At 41.3% G+C, this 18,377-nt stretch overlaps 2 protein-coding genes across 3 annotated transcripts in view; one reads left to right on the top strand and one right to left on the bottom strand.

Annotated features, from left to right (window-relative positions):
- arhgap9 (Rho GTPase activating protein 9) overlaps positions 1–4,756 on the top strand; it is a 79,531-nt gene extending 74,775 nt beyond the window's left edge. The window contains 1 exon segment of the mRNA XM_023995843.2: positions 3,576–4,756. Within this exon segment, the coding sequence (XP_023851611.1) occupies positions 3,576–3,768 (193 nt within the window). The 3' untranslated portion in view covers positions 3,769–4,756.
- Positions 4,757–16,151: 11,395 nt separating this feature from the next.
- Positions 16,152–18,377, bottom strand: part of LOC111969678 (zinc finger E-box-binding homeobox 2-like) — a 59,070-nt gene continuing 56,844 nt past the window's right edge. For both annotated transcript variants that reach the window (XM_023995846.1, XM_023995845.1), the window contains exons 7-9: positions 18,139–18,375; positions 17,652–17,835; positions 16,152–17,386 (exon numbers count right to left, since the gene is read on the bottom strand). In XM_023995846.1, coding sequence (XP_023851614.1) covers positions 16,689–17,386; positions 17,652–17,835; positions 18,139–18,375 — 1,119 coding nt within the window. In that variant the 3' untranslated portion in view covers positions 16,152–16,688. The remainder of the gene's footprint in view (positions 17,387–17,651; positions 17,836–18,138; positions 18,376–18,377) is intronic.

Raw genomic sequence — 18,377 nt, forward strand, 5'->3', positions numbered from 1 at the left:
GATATTTGTCGTTCCATCAATTGTTTTTTWAAWRRTTTTTTWWTTWTTTTWACTTATTTTGCTGTGTCCTTGGGTAATTAGAGATGGAAGGGACTTCCATGCGATCATGGCTCTGTAAAAAACTTTGTATTGCCGTGAAATGATTTTGGACTTGGACTGTGAAGAGACCCCTGGTGGCATGTCTTGTGGGGTATGTATGGGTGTCTGAGCTGCATGTTATTTGATTATGCAGACAATCTGGAATTTTTGGCACAGTAATATTTCTCATAAAAACTAGAAGAGAAGCAGTTAATGTGTCATCAACCCTCAACCATGAAAGACTGTCATGCATGTTGTTAATGTTAGTTCTGCATGTGCAGTTAAGGGCAAGGCGTGCTGCTTTGTTTTGAGCCAGCTGCAACTTTCCTAGGTCTTTCTTTCTTGCATATTACTGGACAGCAATCAAGATGGGACTAGACCACAACAAGAACTACTAGTGGGGTTGATTTTTGTGTCAAAAKCCCATATACAGTGSATTCGGAAAGTATTCAGACCCCTTGACTTTTTCCACATTTTGTTATGTTATTCTAAAATGGCTTTTWAAAAATCCCTCATCTATCTACACACAATACCCCATAATGACAAAGTGAAAACATGTTTTTAGAAAATGTTTGCGAATCTGACAGWGCTTGAGAWCTGCAGAAAAGAATGGGAGAAACTCCACAAATACAGGTGTGCCAAGCTTGTAGRGTCATACCCAAGTACCKGTCAAAAGATTAGACACACRTACTCATTCAAGGGTTTTTCTTTATTTTTACTATGTTCTACATTGTAGAATKGTTTGGGATAAGTTGGACTGCAGAGTGAAGGAAAAGCAGCCAGCAAGTGCTCAGCATATGTGTGAAATCCTTCAAGACTGTTGGAAAAGCATTCCAMGTGACTTCCTCATGAAGCTGGTTGAGAGAATGCCAAGAGTATGCAACGCTGTCATCAAGGAAAAGGGTGGCTACTTTGAAGAATCTAAAATAAAAAATATAATTTGATTTATTTAACACTTTTTTGGTTACTACATGATTATATATGTGTTATTTCGTAGTTTTAATGTCTTCACTATTGTTCTACAATGTATAAAATAGTAAAAAATAAACACAAACCCTGGAGTGAGTAGGTCTGTCCAAACGTTTGACTGGTACATTATACATACAGTACCAGTCAAAAGATTGGACACACCTACTCATTCAAGGGTTTTTATTTATTTTTTACTATTTTCTACATTGTAGAGGTCGGGTGATTGTAGAGGTCGGGTGATTGTGGAGGCCAGGTCATCTGATGCAGCATTCCATCACTCTCCTTCTTGGTCAAATAGCCCTTACACAGCCTGGAGGTGTGTTTTGGGTCATTGTTCTGTTGAAAAACAAATTACAGTCCCACTTAAGCGCAAGAGATAATCCGTTCACCTACTCACAAAGACACAACAGTTGAAACCAAAAATATCACATTTGGACTCATCAGACCAAAGGACAATTTTCTACCGGTCTAGTGTCCATTGCTCGTGTTTCTTGGCCCAAGCAAGTCTCTTCTTTTTAATGGTGTCCTTTAGTAGTGGTTTCTTTGCAGCAATTCGACCATGAAGGCCTATTGACACAATCTCCTCTGAAACAGTGATGTTGAGATGTGTCTGTTACTTGAACTCTTGAAGCATTTATTGGGCTGCAATCTGAGGTGCAGTTAACTCTAATAAATGTATCCTCTGCAGCAGAGGTAACTCTGGGTCTTCCTTTCCTGTGGTGGTCCTCATGAGAGCCAGTTTCATCATAAGAGCTTGATGGTTTTTGCGATTGCACTTGAAGAAACTTTCAAAGTTCTAAATGTTCTACTGACTGACCTAATGTCTGAACTTCGTTTCTTATAATAGACTTGTCTTACCAAATAGGGCTATCTTCTGTATACCACCCACCTTGTCAAAACACAACTGATTGGCTCAAAACGCATTAAAGAAGGAAATTCCACAAATTAAGTTTAACAAGGCACACCTGTTAATTGAAAAGCATTCCAGGTGACTACCTCATGAAGCTGGTGGAGAATGCCAAGAGTGTGCAAAGCTGTCATCAACGCAAAGGGTGGCTACTTTGAAGAATCTCCCATATAAACTATATTTTTGATTTCTTGAACACTTTTTTGGTTACTAAGAATGATTCTATATGTGTTATTTCATAGTTTTGATGTCTTCACTATTATTCTACAATGTAGAAAATAGTAAAAATAAAGAAAAAACCTGTAATGAGTAGGTGTGTCCAAACTTTTGACTGGTACTGTATATAGTGTAGGTTTGGGTGCTGACATGTAAAGTGTGAAATCATCTGCATACATAGTAATTCTATCTTCGTGTAAGACCAGCGGCAAATCGTTTGTAAAAATAGAGAACAGTAACCACCCAAAGCAACTGCCCTGAGGGACACAGCACTGTATATATCTGATGTTAGAGAAGCTTCCATTGAAMAACACTCTCTGGGTTCTATTGGATAAATAACTCCAACCATGAGATGGCAGCTGATTTTTTTTTAAATTAACAATTTATGATCATTAACATCTAAGGCTGCACTAAAATCTGACAATACAGCTTCAACTATAATCGTAGTATTCATGTCTTTAAACCAATCATCAGTCATCTGAGTCCGTGCAGTAGGACAAGTTGAGTGCCCTTCCCTATATGAAGGCTGAAAGTCAGTGGTTATCTTGATCTCTGAGAAATAGCATTGTGTTTGGTCAAATAAATTGGGGGTCTTTGTGTGTCTGTGGACATCATGTACTTATTTGTGCCTTTGTAGGTGTGTGTGTGTGTTTGTGTGCAGGCATGCATGTGTGTGTGTGTGCACCTACAAAAATGTGTGGGGGTACAAAGTACGTTAGTATCCTGGTCAAGGACTGTCTGTACCCTTAACCAGGATAAGCTTAGATATTCTGAAAAATGTACATTCTTTACATAGAATTATACATAATGATTATGMCTCTAGATTGCATGAAAAATCTGTTTGAAAAATGCAAAAATCTCCTACTTAAGGACGGGACATATCCCCTTTCCGGACCACCCCCCCAGCCATCCACACATGCAGATGCACAAATAAATACAGGGTGTCCACAGACACACAAAGACACCCAAACTCTACTGCCCACATGCCTGCACACAGACACTGTCCACACACACACTGTCCACACACAGCCATGCCCAGTGAATAAGATAGCTGATGTTCTGAAAGAGCTGCAAAATCTGGACCCCTACAAATCAGCCGGGCTAGTGTGGGATCATCTAAGGGAGGGGTGGGGAGGGTGCTGAAGAGTACTTCAGTCTGTAATAAAGCCCTGGCCTGGCTCCCCATTGGGTGGGTCTATGCCGTCCCAGGCCCACCCATGGCTGCACACCTGCCCAGTCATGTGAAATCCATAGATTAGGGCCTAATCTATTTATTTAAATTGACTGATTTACTTATATGAACTGTAACATTTTTGAAATTGTTGCATTTGCGTTTGATATTTTTCTGTATATAAATATCTTTCTCTCTCGCCCCCACCCTCTCTCTCTCTCTTCCTCCCCCCAGAGTGATGGAGCACGCTACATCCAACCGGATGTCGACCCAGAACATCGGCATAGTGTTTGGTCCCACCCTGATGCGTCCGGAGCGGGACAACGCTAACATGGCCATCAACATGGTGTATCAGAACCAGGCCGTGGAGCTCATACTCAATGAGTTCGACCGCATCTTCGAACCCAACAAATCAACATCCCTCTGACACCCGGCCAGCCCAGAACACCGAACCCACCCAGCCCCAAGGACCCAGTCGAGAGCCAAACCAGTCTCCTAGCCCATCCAGCCCCACATCCCAACCAGTCTGAGCCCCGGGCCCAACCAGCCCTAAGTCCAACCAGTCTGAACCCAACTCAGTGACCTGAACCATCTTGGGACCCAACCCCTATGGTACCCTGTAACACCTTGCATTGAACCCACCCAAACTCAGCCTGAACCAAACACCAAGACCAAAACCAATAAAAACCAACAGAACCAGTACACTGTGAAACCACAACAGCATCTCCTCATGATGTCTCCTTAGCCCCTGTAGTAGCAACACCAGCCTAGTTCACCTCACCCCACGGCAAGGAGAAAAGCATGGGTAGAGATGGGAACAGGAGGAATAGCCCGTATGGATGATATGTCTCCGCAGCTCCGTTAGTAGTGTAGTAGGAGCACCAGCTGACTCTTCCAAACACAAGCAACAGCAGCGAGGCGGTTGACTCTATGTGCCACTATCTATAAACGGTCTACAACAAAGTTAATGCAACGTTTTCACATTCTATCCTTGTTGTACTAGACTTGTCGAACTTGTGTCGTGGCTGGAGAATGCATCCAGACTTTAAACTTCAAAGGACTTTGGTTTTGTTATAATGGCAAAGCAATAGAACTTTAAGTACTTATGTTATGTGCTTACCTTTTCTGAATAGTCTGTGTAGACCTTTGAATCCCCCTGATGTTATATATATATATATATATACTATTTGATTTGTGAGTTTCAATTTTCATTAAAACGTACTGATTTATTTTGTGAAAGTTTGTACATAGGTGGAATATTCTGTCGTCAACTTTCACTTTGGAGTGTCCCTACCAGATGAACCCGCGGTAAAGCAGACGTAAAGTAAGAGCTGTTGTGAAGTAGACAGTTAAACGACGTAAAACATCGCTTTATTGTAGTAGTTCCTTCAATAAAGAACGTGGAGTTAAATGACTTGAGTGCTATGTGATACTTCTTCCGCTTATTAACCAGTCAGTCGTGGTTTCGGGTTGTCTGTTGTCGAACACCAGGGGCCTGCGTTCAAATACTATTTGAAATCATTTAAAATACTTGATCTGTGCTTGATTGAGATTTCCTGGTTTAATGGAGCAGTAGAATAGTTTTTAAAAAAAGAGCAAAACCCTGCCAACCTGGCACTCCAGGCAGGCTAATGCAAATGCTAAAGCATTTTAAAATGATTTCAAATGGTATTTGAACTGACCTAGGTCTGTTGAGGAGCAATGGGTTGTGTCAGCATGAGAGATACAGGAAGTGTGGAGGTATGTACACCTCTGTAGAGACAGCCAAGGGAAAACAGCTCCCCTGTGATTGGTGGAAACACTGTTTTTAAATAAATAGAACAAAAGAGGAACTAGAAATGCATATGTTTAAAAAAAATGTGGACTTTCCGCAAACAAACTCCCGCTGCAGGTTTGATACTTTTATATTGACTAGTTTGGCAGGAGACAAAAACGAACAAGAAGGAGAAGAAGAAAAGTAGAAGAAAATAGTGTGCGTTAGATTATGATGTTTTATATGTTATATTAATTTATTTTTATTATTATTGCAAGTCTCATGGGAGAGAGAGAGGGYGAAGGGGGAAATAGTTTTGTGACATCAGAGAAGATTTGACTCGAGTAGGGTCGTTAATAACTTTTGAAAATGGGAAGAGAACTCCCCATTCCGTTTCAGTGCTGCTTCTATTTTTTGGATTGTCCATCTGAAGATGCTCCACATACTATCTACAGACAGTAACACTTCAACTATCTACTAACCCCAACCCTAGCCCTTAACCCTCATTCTAACCCTAAACTTAACCCTAACCCCAACCCTAACCCTAAACTTAACCTTAACCCTTACCCTAACCCTTATTCTAAACCTAACCCTAACCGCAACCTTAGCAAGCAGTTGATAGATAGTTTGTTGATAGTATGAACATCTGTAGAGCATCTACAGATGGACAATCCAGACTATCCAAATGAAGTGTGAACCTATTTTTTCATTGCATTGAGGACCACAACCATTTTGGAGTTTGGCAACGTATAGATTATGTAGGTTATTTAGGCCTACAGATTACTTTATAACTTCACCTAGATTATTGACTTGCCTGCCTGCCTCTAATAGCTGACTTCTACACTACAACCCAAAGTTAGTGTTGTATAATATTTACATAGATTTTTTTAACCTATTTCTAGAAGTTTGTGTTTTACTCCTAAAATGAGAGTTCATATATTATACAGTGAACTCCAACAGTAATGGTACAGTGACCCATTCTTTTTGTTTTAGCAAAGTACTACAGACCTTTTGATTTTAACTGATACAATAACTATGAGGTTAAAGTGCAGACTGTCAGCTTTCATTTTAGGGTACCCATATCAGGTGAACTGTTTTGAAATTTCAGGACTTTTTGTACGTAGTCCTACCATTGTAGGGGACCAATAGTATTGGGACAAATTCACTTATGTGTATTAAAGTAGACAAAAGTTTAGTATTTGGTCCCATTTTTTAATTATCTTTTTATTTCAGCTTTATTTAACCAGGTAGGCCAGTTGAGAGCAAATTCTCATTTACAACTGCGACCTGGCCAAGATAAAGCAAAGCAGTGCGACAAAAACAACAACAAAGAGTTACACATGGGATAAGCAAACATACAGTCAATAACACAATAGAAACGTCTGTATACCGTGTGTGCAAATGAAGTAAGGAGGTAAGGCAATAAACAGGCCAATAGTGGCAAAGTAATTACAATTGATCAATTTACACTGGAGTGATATATGTGCAGATGAGGATGTGCAAGTAGAAATACTGGTGTGCAAAAGAGCAGAAAAACAAAAACAAATATGGGGATGAGGTGGGTAATTGGTTGGATGGGCTATTTACAGATGGGCTGTGTACAGCTGCAGCGATCGGTAAGCTACTCTGACAGCTGARGCTTAAAGTTAGTGAGGGAGATATAAGTCTCCAACTTCAGCTATTTTTGCAATTCGTTCCAGTCATTGGCAGCAGAGAACTGGAAGGAAAGGCGACCAAATAGGTGTTGGCTTTGGGGATGACCAGTGAAATATACCTGCTGGAGCGCGTGCTACGGGTGGGTGTTGCTATGGTGACCAGTAATATTCCTAGCATGCAATGATTACATAAACCTTGTGACTCTACAAACTTTTTGGATGCTGTTTGTTTTGCCCAATAGAAATGAATGGTAAATAACGTATTGTGTCATTTTGGAGTCACTTTTATTGTAAATAAAAATAGAATATGTTTCTAAACACTTCTACATTAATGTGGARGCTATCATGATTACTGATAGTCCTGACTTAATCATGAATAATGATGAGTGAGAAAGTTAGACTCACAAATATTATATCCTCAAGACATGCTAACCTCTCACCATTACAATAACAGGGTGGTTAGCGTTTTGATGGGGGGAGGTATGATATTTGTGCATCTGTCACTTTCTTACTCATCATTGTGTGCCACTTTCCCACAGTGAAGTGTATGAAATACTGTGCCGTAATGCAGAATTTAAGTTGTATGGCCTTGTAACTTGAAGGGATGAATCTTGGAGACGCAAGCCAAATTAGATGACAAGCCAAAGCTATGCATAATGAAAGTCGGGACAAATTTTGGGCAAAACTTTTTGTGCTGTACAATGTTTTAATTTCAGGCCGGACTTTTCTCAGTTAAAAAAATAAAATAAATGACAATTTGTGTCATGTTACATATTAGCCACTATTGGTAGCCACCATTAGTAATACCCACATACATTTTTTACTGTCACTTAAGTGTTAGTTCCCCTTCAATTTGTAGGCTACATTTGGCATCATTCCATTACATCGTTAGTTTCCCTTTCTTTACTCTGTCACGCCCGTGTGGTTGATCCCGAGGGTCACTAGCAATGGTGGATCACATTTAACGTATAACAAGTTGTTCAGTAATTTGGGACATGTAGCCCACTTCAAGGAATACAGACCAAGCCTGGCAGTTTGAACCTGGAGCCTGGCGCATGGTTTACGACGACTGGACCACTGTCAACACTGTTACATGATCAGTGAGGATTAGGGTAGATTTATAGGACTATRGGTCAACTTTGATTGTTTTCTCCCTTGCCAATGTTTAATGGATTGAACAACTGAATGGCAACTTTCAGGATTAATCAAACCACTGTATTTTTGATTTACTAATATATTTTGTACTATGTTCTTTATTTCTAGGTTTTGTATTTCTTTGTTTCTGGCCGAGTGTGGTTCCCAATCAGAGGCAGCTGTCTATCGTTGTCTCTGATTGGGGATCATACTTAGGCAGCCCTTTCCCTCCATCTGTGTGGGATCTTGTTCTTTGTTTGTGTGGAGGTAGTTTGCACATCGAAGCTGTTCGGTCGTTTTATTCTTTATTGTTTTGTCCTTTCAAAGTTTCACTTCGTTATTAAATTATGTGGAACTCAAAGAACGCTGCGCCTTGGTCTATTCCTTCCGARGACACCCGTTACAGATCTCTCTCTATATTACAATGAGTCTGTTGATAAAATTCTAATGAAAGGTACACTGTATTTACAGGGATAACTGTAGATAAATGTACTGAAAACCCCATTGAATWAAAAATCCATGGGGAAATCTGTTGGCTAGAAAGTGGGAAGGTTTTCAGTGTTTGAATTACATTTGCAAACTATTACAGACTACAAAGGGAAGCACAGCCGCTAGCTGCTCAGTGACACGAGCCTACCAGGCGAGCTAAATCCCTTCTATTCTCGCTTCGAGGCAAGCAACACTGAGGCATGCATGAGAGAATCGGCTGTTCCAGACGACTGTGTGATCGCGCTCTCCGTAGCCGACATGAGTAAGACCTTTAAACAGGTCAACATACACAAGGCTGCGGGGCCAGACGTATTACCAGGACGTATGCTCCGMGCATGTGCTGACCAACTGGCAGGTGTCTTCACTGACATTTTCAACATGTCCCTGATTGAGTCTGTAATACCAACATGTTTCAAGCAGACCACCATAGTCCRTGTGCCCAAGAACACAAAGGGAACCTGCCTAAATGACTACAGACCCGTAGCACTCACGTCCGCAGCCATGAAGTGCTTTGAAAGGTTGGCAATGGCTCACATCAACACCATTATCCCAGAAACCCTAGACCCACTCCAATTTGTATACCGCCCAAACAGATCCACAAATGATGCAATCTCTATTGCATTCCACACTGCCCTTRTCCACCTGGACAAAAGGAACACTTTTATGTGAGAATGCTATTCATTGACTACAGCTCAGCGTTCAACACCATAGTACCCTCAAAGCTCATCACTAAGCTAAGGATCCTGGGACTAAACACCTCCCTCTGCAACTGGATCCTGGACTTCCTGACGGGCCGCCCCCAGGTGGTGAGGGTGGGTAGCAACACATCTGCCACGCTGATCCTCAACACTGGAGCTCCCCAGGGGTGCGTGCTCAGTCCCCTCCTTTACTCCGTTCACCCACGACTGCATGGCCAGGCACAACTCCAATACCATCATTAAGTTTGCAGACGACACAATAGTGGTAGGCCTGATCACCGACAACGACGAGACAGCCTATAGGGAGGAGGTCAGAGACCTGGCCGGGTGGTGCCAGAATAACAACCTATCCCTCAACTTAACAAAGACTAAGGAGATGATTGTGGGCTACAGGAAAAGGAGGACCGAGCACTCCCCCATTCTCATCGACGGGGCTGTAGTGGAGCAGGTTGAGAGCTTCAAGTTCCTTGGTGTCCACATCAACAACAAACTAGAATGGTTCAAACACACCAAGACAGTCGTGAAGAGGGCATGACAAGCCTATTCCCCCTCAGGAAACTAAAAAGACTTGGCATGGGTCCTCAGATCCTCAAAAGGTTCTACAGCTGCAAGAGCATCCTGACTGGTTGCATCACTGCCAGGTACGACAATTGCTCGGCCTCTGACCGCAAGGCACTACAGAGGGTAGTGCGTACGGCCCAGTACATCACTGGGGCTAAGCTGCCTGCCATCCAGGACCTCTTCACCAGGCGGTGTCAGAGGAAGGCCCTAAAAATTGTCAAAGACCCCAGCCACCCCAGTCATAGACTGTTCTCTCTACTACCGCATGGCAAGCAGTACCGGAGTGCCAAGTCGAGGACAAAAAGGCTTCTCAACAGTTTTACCCCCAAGCCATAAGACTCCTGAACAGGTAATCAAATGGCTACCCGGACTATTTGCATTGTGTGCCCCCCCAACCCATCTTTTTACGCTGCTGCTACTCTCTGTTTATCATATATTCATAGTCACTTTATCTATACATTCATGTACATACTACCTCAATTGGGCCGACCAACCAGTGCTCCCGCACATTGGCTAACCGGGCTATCTGCATTGTGTCCCACCCACCACCCGCCAACACCTCTTTTACGCTACTGCTACTCTCTGTTCATCATATATGCATATACTTGTAACCATATCTACATGTACATACTACCTCAATCAGCCTGACTAACCGGTGTCTGTTTGTAGCCTCGCTACTTTTATAGCCTCGCTACTGTATATAGCCTGTCTTTTTACTGTTGTTTTATTTCTTTACCTACCTATTGTTCACCTAATACCTTTTTTGCACTATTGGTTAGAGCCTGTAAGTAAGCATTTCACTGTAACCGGTTGTATTCGGCGCAGTTGACAAATAAACTTTGATTTGATTTGTTCAGGGGAGCAACTCCCAAAGAGCCACTCCCAAAGAGCTTGTTGCACACCTGCGTAAGGTAAGTCTGAATACCAAATAGTGAGWTGTGCTTAAATAAAAATCCATAGGAAAGGCATACATTTCCTAAGTCTGAATCGGGCCCATATGGAATTGCACTTCACCAAATGTATCTATTTACTATTTTGTTTTTAGTACTGTTGAATGAAAAAGGTCCCCGTTGTCTTTCTACTTACACTAGAGGAGTGACTAAGGACTGATGACTAAGCTATCTGTGAGTTAAAACACTTACTGAGCAGCGTCTTCTCRGCATGGCACAGCCAAAGCCACATGTTTCAGGGTAAAACATCTCCAACAGCTCTGAATCATCATGCAAATTCTGTACATTTAGTCCCCTTGAGCAGAGAATTGAGGTGGTGAGGTTACCATATACCGTAAGAGGGAACTGAGGTATTTTACCAAAACCTCAGAGGCCTACTGTGAACATTTMGATTGGTTTATCCCTGAAGCTGATAATGTGTGGTCCTATCCAGTGATGCAGTTTGTGAAATAATTAATCAAAGGGTAAAGCAAAATGTAAATTTTTATTACAAATATATCCACAGGTTAAAAAACAACACTAAATGTKATTCGATACAAAAGGCATAGCTGAGTTGATAAAAAAAATACAGCCTGATAAAAGTATGTTTGTGCAGATATAAATATAATCAAATTAACAACAGCTGGTGGCATGAGGCAGTTGTAGGCTTGCAGTTCAATACTACAAAACCGGATCATCTTGAAGTTGGTTGACTGGATATATGACTACACTCTCTGTTACTAAATATTGACAAGCCCATGATGGGCTTTCAAGTCATAGTGATAGAGTAAGTGTCAGGCATATTCAATTTGTGCAACACAAATTCAGAACTATTGAATTCAAATTCACTTTCTGAATACAAAATTCAAAATGATTGAATTGACATCTAATTTCTGTTGGCACTAGTATGGCTCCACCCGGGTACCCTGGGTGACATGACCGACTTGACGCAGTCCAGGAAGAGCTGTGACACCAGTGGTGTCAGCTCAGCTAAACCTAGGATATGGCAAAGTAGGATTTTTTTTTAGGAGGTTGAAGCTCATTTATTGCATTTCTACACAATTGAAAAACTCTAAAATGCCATCTGGAGAACAGCAGCAGCAACAACAACAACAACAAAAATAGGCTGCAATGTCAACCACTACTCAACCTCATCATAAGTTGAAACATTTACTTGTGGAACGGCGAATACAGTGAACATGAAATAGAGGCATAATTCACGATATCAAGTCACAACAAGGCCGACTTAAAATGCCAACWTRAACGTGAAAGTAACCGGTGCATGAAACAGCTGACCGCGAATGCAAACTATGCCAGATAAATCCTACCCCGCATTGAAAGAAAAGGCATAGCCTACATCAAAGGACCTACTTAGGCCTACAATCGACAACGACGCATGGAGACAAACAAACTTGACCAAAGAATGACGAAAATAACGAAACACAAAAGGAAAATCTACAAATGTATAACTCTAGAGAGCTAGCTGATTTTAGCCACCTAGCTAAAATTCATAACATATCATTTGTTTGCAAATTCGTAACATATTTTGTACGTTTTACAAATTTGTAACATATAATACGAATTATAATTACTAAAATATTATACGAAATGGGTGGTGGACATCCACAAATGAATACATACCATACAAAACACAGTGGTGTAAAGTACATAAGTAAAAATACTTTAAAGTACTACTTAAGTCGTTTTTTTGGTTATCTGCGCTTTATTTTACTATTTATATTTTTGCCAACTTTTACTTTTACTTCACTACATTCCCAAGGAAAATAATGTACTTATTACTCCATACATTTTCCCTGACACCCAAAAGTACTCATTAGATTTTGACAGGAAAATGGTCCAATTCACACACTTATCAAGCATCCCTTGTCATCCCTACTGCCTCTGATCTGACGGACTAACTAAACACAAATGCTTCATTTGTAAATTATGTCTGAGTGTTGGAGTGTGCCCCTGGCTATCAGTCAATAAAAATGTAAAAAATAATTGTGCCTTCTGGTTTGCTTAATATAAGGAATTTTAAATGGTTTATACTTTACTTTTGACTCTTAAGTACATTTTAGCATTTCCATTTACTTTCGATACTTAAGTAAATGTAAAACCCAAAACTTTTAGACTTTTACTCAAGTAGTATTTTACTGGGTGACTTTCACTTTTACTTGAGTCATTTTCTATTAATCAGGTATCTTTACCATCCTACCATTTCTAAAGAGCTGCGTGCCAGTTATGATTTTCAATAATCTATTGTAGGCTACCTAACTGTGCCCAACAACTGGAAGAGATGGAAACCCGCACACTGTCGGAAAAAAGGAATAAATCAAAAACTGAGGCTTGAATGCAAAATAAAGATGTTTATTAAAACATCATGYTGCCTCAAAAAACTGCCCACAAAACGAAATAATTATATAGCTGGCTCTAGACAGAGGGCTGTCCATTCAGCACCAAGCCATGGAGCTCCACTATGCCTTTCTGTACCGAGTCGCAAAGTCGCTAAAAAAATGTAGTTGAAAAGTTGCTAATTAGGTAAAATGCTCAAATTGTCCGTGATGAGATTCAAACTCGCAACCTCTGGGTTGCTAGACATTCGCGTTATCTGTGATGAGATTCYAACTCTCAACGCCCACCCTCCTTTTGATTTTGCCTTAGGTAACCATCTGTCTTACGTKAGGTTATATATGAAGCCACCCCTGTGGAACGACGCATAGGCCTACGGTGACAGTGGCATTGTTTCGTGCGCTCCATTCAGAGATGTTTCTCAAGTGTGCGCCCAGCTCATTGTCGCACTTGCATTTTTCGCCAGGGAAGGCAAAACATTCTGCGAATATTGAAGCGTTGTATCAACCAACAAAGCGGCTCAGAGAATATTGAAACATTTTGTATCAACTAGGCGGCTCCGATAATATTGATTGCAAACACGGAGGTGGTTGGTGGCACCTTATTTGGGGAGGATGAGCTCGTGGTAATGGCTGGAGCGGGCCAGCTTGTCTATCTGCTATTAGTTGCACTATATGGGTGATMATTATACTTTTAAAAAACAACCCTTCATTCATACCATAGCTAAATAACTTAGCAATATTTAATGACATTTTGCCATCAAGATTGATCTGTAAGAGTATCTCATTTTAATCCAGGAAGACTGATCMAGTGAGAGGTGGAAATGTATTACAGCTATCACAGCCTATATTTTAATAGCAATAAAATAGCTGTTGGTTTCGAATGGTTACCAAAAAGGAGGGATCCCTCACCTCCCAATTCCCAATTAAATMAACACATGGCTATCAGATTACAACGAGGTATACAAGGRCGAGTTCAAATGCCAACYTCAATTTCAAAGCAATCGGYTGCACTGACTAACTGACAAAGCAAAGCTGGCACTGTCTCTGGTCTCTGCTATGCATTTTAATTGGGATTTGAATGATTTTGGTACATTTGTTCAGCATACTTTAAATCTATGGTCTTGAGCAAAGGTATGACGGCCCTGCGTGACACACTGGTCTGAACASGAGGCCGTTCGTTGTAAATGCAATATTTGCTCAGAAATTGAGTGGACGCATTAATTGGTTCTCTCAAATGTTCGATTGTTTTTCCTGGGGAGTTGAGACCTGTCATTGTTTGGATTTGAAATTCCAACAGTTGTAACGGAAGGGGCGGGGGCAGCGCTCGGGGGGCTGTGTGTGGCTGTGCATGTGGGTGTWTGAGTGAGAAAGACACGGTGGAGAACCAACCAGCAAAAGCACAGCCCCCCTTAATTATCGACACATCGTGCTGACAACATCAAAACAGCCTTTCCAGACTCTGAAGTCAGGAAGACTTCACATTAGATGTTAGCCAGACTACCACACAGGTACAGTAGTCAAGTATGTACTGAAGACACTGGCTTGGACACGTCTCAGCTCTCTGTAACGCAAACTTATCGACTGTAGCAGAGAAGTTACAGACGACTCACAGTGGCTGAATACTGTATATCTGAGGCGGTTTTTCACGTGGACTACACCACAGTCAGATAGAGGAAGTATGAAGACGATAAATGTTATAGAATCTGTTCTGAGACCTTGCTTGACTCTGTCGCTGTGGACACACCCATAGAAATAGAGACTGAAAGAATGGGAATGTCCAGTTCTAGTAATTCAATTTTTATGTTTACACCAGATCTGAAATAAGTGACACTGCTTTCATTGTGGTGGCGTTATACAGTTTGTGCTATTGGCACCCTTAAACTTTACAATAGAGTGCAATGGATCAGAATGGATCTTTTCAAAACTGGTRGAATGGCTATTTTTACKCTGTTGCCACCTGCTACTTACCACAGGTTAGATCAATTACACAGTAAACGAGAATCACCTGCCTCCAACCAAATTAATTGGAATTGTGAGTAATTTATTCCAGGCCATTTGAAGTGAAGAATCTCCATTCAGTTTTGATTAAAGGCCCAGTGCAGTCAAAAACATGATTTCCCTGTGTTTTATATATATTTCCACACTGAGGTTGGAATAATACTGTGAAATTGTGACAATTATAATACCCTTTTAGTYTATGAGCTGTTTGAAAAGATCGCCTGAAATGTCAGTCTGTTTTGGTGGGATGGAGTTTTGYCCTGCCTGMTGACATRACCATGCAGTAAATTAGCTAATAGACCAATAAGAAAAAAGAGTTCCAAACCTTTTTGCCAGTAACAGCTAGTTTTCACTTTTCCCCTCCCCACTCTAAGACAGTCCTAGCAAAATTCTTGCTTGATAAATTGCTCTTTGCTAAGAATATATTTTTGTTAATTTTCAACCATTTAAATTGAAAACAATCACAGTAAGGTACTTAATTGTTACCCAGAKGTTATTTGATATTGCGATAAAAACGGTTGCATTGGACCTTTAAAAACGATGATTCACAAATAAACTTGTGAACATTAAACTTTTTTTCAATTTGAACTTATTTGAGAAGAAATAGTGAATCGTGCAAGGGGGCTAATATATTAGAMTGCAACTCTAGTACGACCTACACTGTGGTACAAGCATAGTACTGCACTTATATTTCATAGAGCGAGACAATGTATTTGCGTTTTTCTAATAGAGACAAAGCAACTCCACATGTCTGTTAAGAGATATGGAACATTTTGTGAGGCAGTACAAGTTTCATTTATTTGCTCCTTCTTCAAAGAAAACAAAATAAAACCATTTTAATTTTGATATATATATACTCTCGTTTTTCCCTTGTGTGTAGAAGTACTGTAAGGTATGGAGAAATCGATTTACTTTACCAGGCTTAGGGTGGCTACCCAACATTCAACTTCCTAATGGCTCAGTGTAAAAGTCAGTGAGCGTTTGTAGTGACCGGCTTCCCTGTTGATCTTTTAGACACTATATTAGCCATTCATTAGTCACCATGGAAACCCAATGGTAAATCTGTGTTTGTATGGAGATACAGTATATTAGTGCCAATATAAGAATTTACATAATGCGGCACTAATCTATCTCCATACTAATGCCCATATTTAATGCACATCTGACCACAGTCATAATGGATATATCCTAAACCAATTMGTAGCTTTGGCAAAAAATAAGACATCTTCAATCCTTAACTTTAATTTGAATAATAATGATTTAATGCCTATTCATTTTAAAACACAGAGGTCAATTGTTTGATACAGAGAGACCTCTTGGTCTTTGGAGAATATGATGTCAAATCTAATATAAAAACCTTCAAAAGTCACTACTTGTATTGCCAAATAAAAAATACTGTATTATACTGATAAGGCAACTGGAAACACATTGAACAACACTGCTTGCTACAGGACAACAACACCTTGCAGTGCATACTCCTGTACCTTTACCTTAAACCAGTCGTAAGTGGTCAACTGGTAGCTGTGATGACAGATATGTAGTGGTCAATATTGTGCATGCTAACATACCGACCAGCGTGAATGTCATACGCATGGCTCTTCCTATGCACTTTATGTTATGCTGTCAGTTCATGTGGTCCTTATTTTGGTTGTGTTCATATGGCTTAGCATTGGAAGTCACTTACTGTACCTGTACAGTATACGTTTTGCTATATTTTGAACAGTGCATTTTTAAAATATATTTTCCACACCTATTAATCCTTATTTGTACATGTAGCTAGATGCATTGTTTTGGCACACTTGTCCACTGTTGTGACACTGGAGCTTCCGGGCTCAGCTCGTATGTGTCTGTCTGGTCTCCATTTCGTTCCAATGTGTCTTTGTCCCAGTGATGGTTGGTCTCCAGTCCGTGAGTCCCTAGACTAGCACTCTCTCTCTCTCCATTGTGTCTGTCAACCTGCTCTTCGTCTCTCTCCCTCTGTTCTCTCTCCCTGTCCCTCCCCACAGGGGACCCCTGTACCAGACTGGGGCTCGGCTCCAATCCCTCACCAGACCTATACCCTGACAAACTACATGCCTCCTTCATACGTCCGCCTTCATTCTCTTCTGTCTCGTGCTCCTCGTCTTCCTCCTCTTCATCTACTCTCCCTTCTACCCCCCCGTCTAGACTGGAGTCACTAAGAAATGTTGGGGTGTCCTCCATGGAAAGGGGGGTGTCCACGGCCATGTGGCCCACATCGGTGGACCGTCCTGGGGTTCGAGGGAGCTCCTCACCCTCCTCCTGGTCCTGGTGCAGGCTGCAGTAGGCATACCGGTGGTTCATGTGCTGGGAGTAGGAGCCCGAATGGGAGAAGCGCTTGCCACACTTGTCACACTGGTAGGGCTTCTCTCCAGAGTGCAGGCGGCTGTGTTCAATTAGATGGTGCTTGTGCTTGAAGGCCTTCTTGCAGATCTTGCACTCGTGAGGACGCTTACCTGTGGGAATACAACAAAACAGAGGCGGATGTGTAACTGTGGCAATTTCTTGATCTGGTACATTTGCTTTTTRTTTTGCAATTGTTAAAGATCCTTTAACAATATACCTATGTAGTTCAGTTCCTTGTTCTGTTTTGGATAATATCTGCCGGATCATGGAACACTTTGCTCACTTTAGCAATACAACAGAAACATGATCGACCAATATCAATCATATGCTTCAAAATACAGCGAGTAAGATAGTTACAGTAGACTCTGTATGTACCTGTGTGCTCGTACTTGTGTCGGAGCAGAGAGCTGCTCTTCTGGAAGGTTTTGTCACAGATGTCACAAGCGTACAGGCCTTCGTCTGTCTTCTTTAGTCTCTTCCTCCCTGGTCCCCCCTCGCCCTCTCCTCCCTCCTGTATCAGAGAGAGGTAGTCCAGACTCCCGCAGCCCATCACCTCACCCTGCAGGACACACGCAGATTGATAGTCGGAGAGGTGTCTACCCAACGGGCAAATGTTTGTCAAACCTTTGGCACATGACARCTTGATGGTGTTATTTTCTAGTTGTATACTTGTTCTGACTGAGAAGACATCAACCAACTGGTTGACGTAACTAGGTCAAGCCTTGTTTTTCATGACAAGATCAATGTGAAATCCATTGCTTGGAATATCTACGCTTGGAGGTGACATGAAATACAGTTACACTGTTGGAAGTAGCATGTACAGTATTTGTCAGCCCATCTGAGAAAAAAACATAAATTTGACCATTAATGCTCGTCTCTCCTGGTGGATCCTCTTCAGCACAGCGTCTGTGTCTGACTCCATCATGTAGGTCATGGGTGAGAGGAATCCCTGGTTGCTAACTGGACGGCCGAGGGGCAGGGAGGGGACTCCGTCATGCCCCGAGCCCGCTAGCCCAGCAAGCATCATAGGGTTAAACAGAGGATAGGCACTGTAGATGGAACCCCCGGCGATATGAGCGCCGCTGTAGACTGCATGATGCT

Source organism: Salvelinus sp. IW2-2015, linkage group LG11 (assembly GCF_002910315.2).
Source record: "Salvelinus sp. IW2-2015 linkage group LG11, ASM291031v2, whole genome shotgun sequence".
Classification (NCBI taxonomy): Eukaryota; Metazoa; Chordata; class Actinopteri; order Salmoniformes; family Salmonidae; genus Salvelinus; species Salvelinus sp. IW2-2015.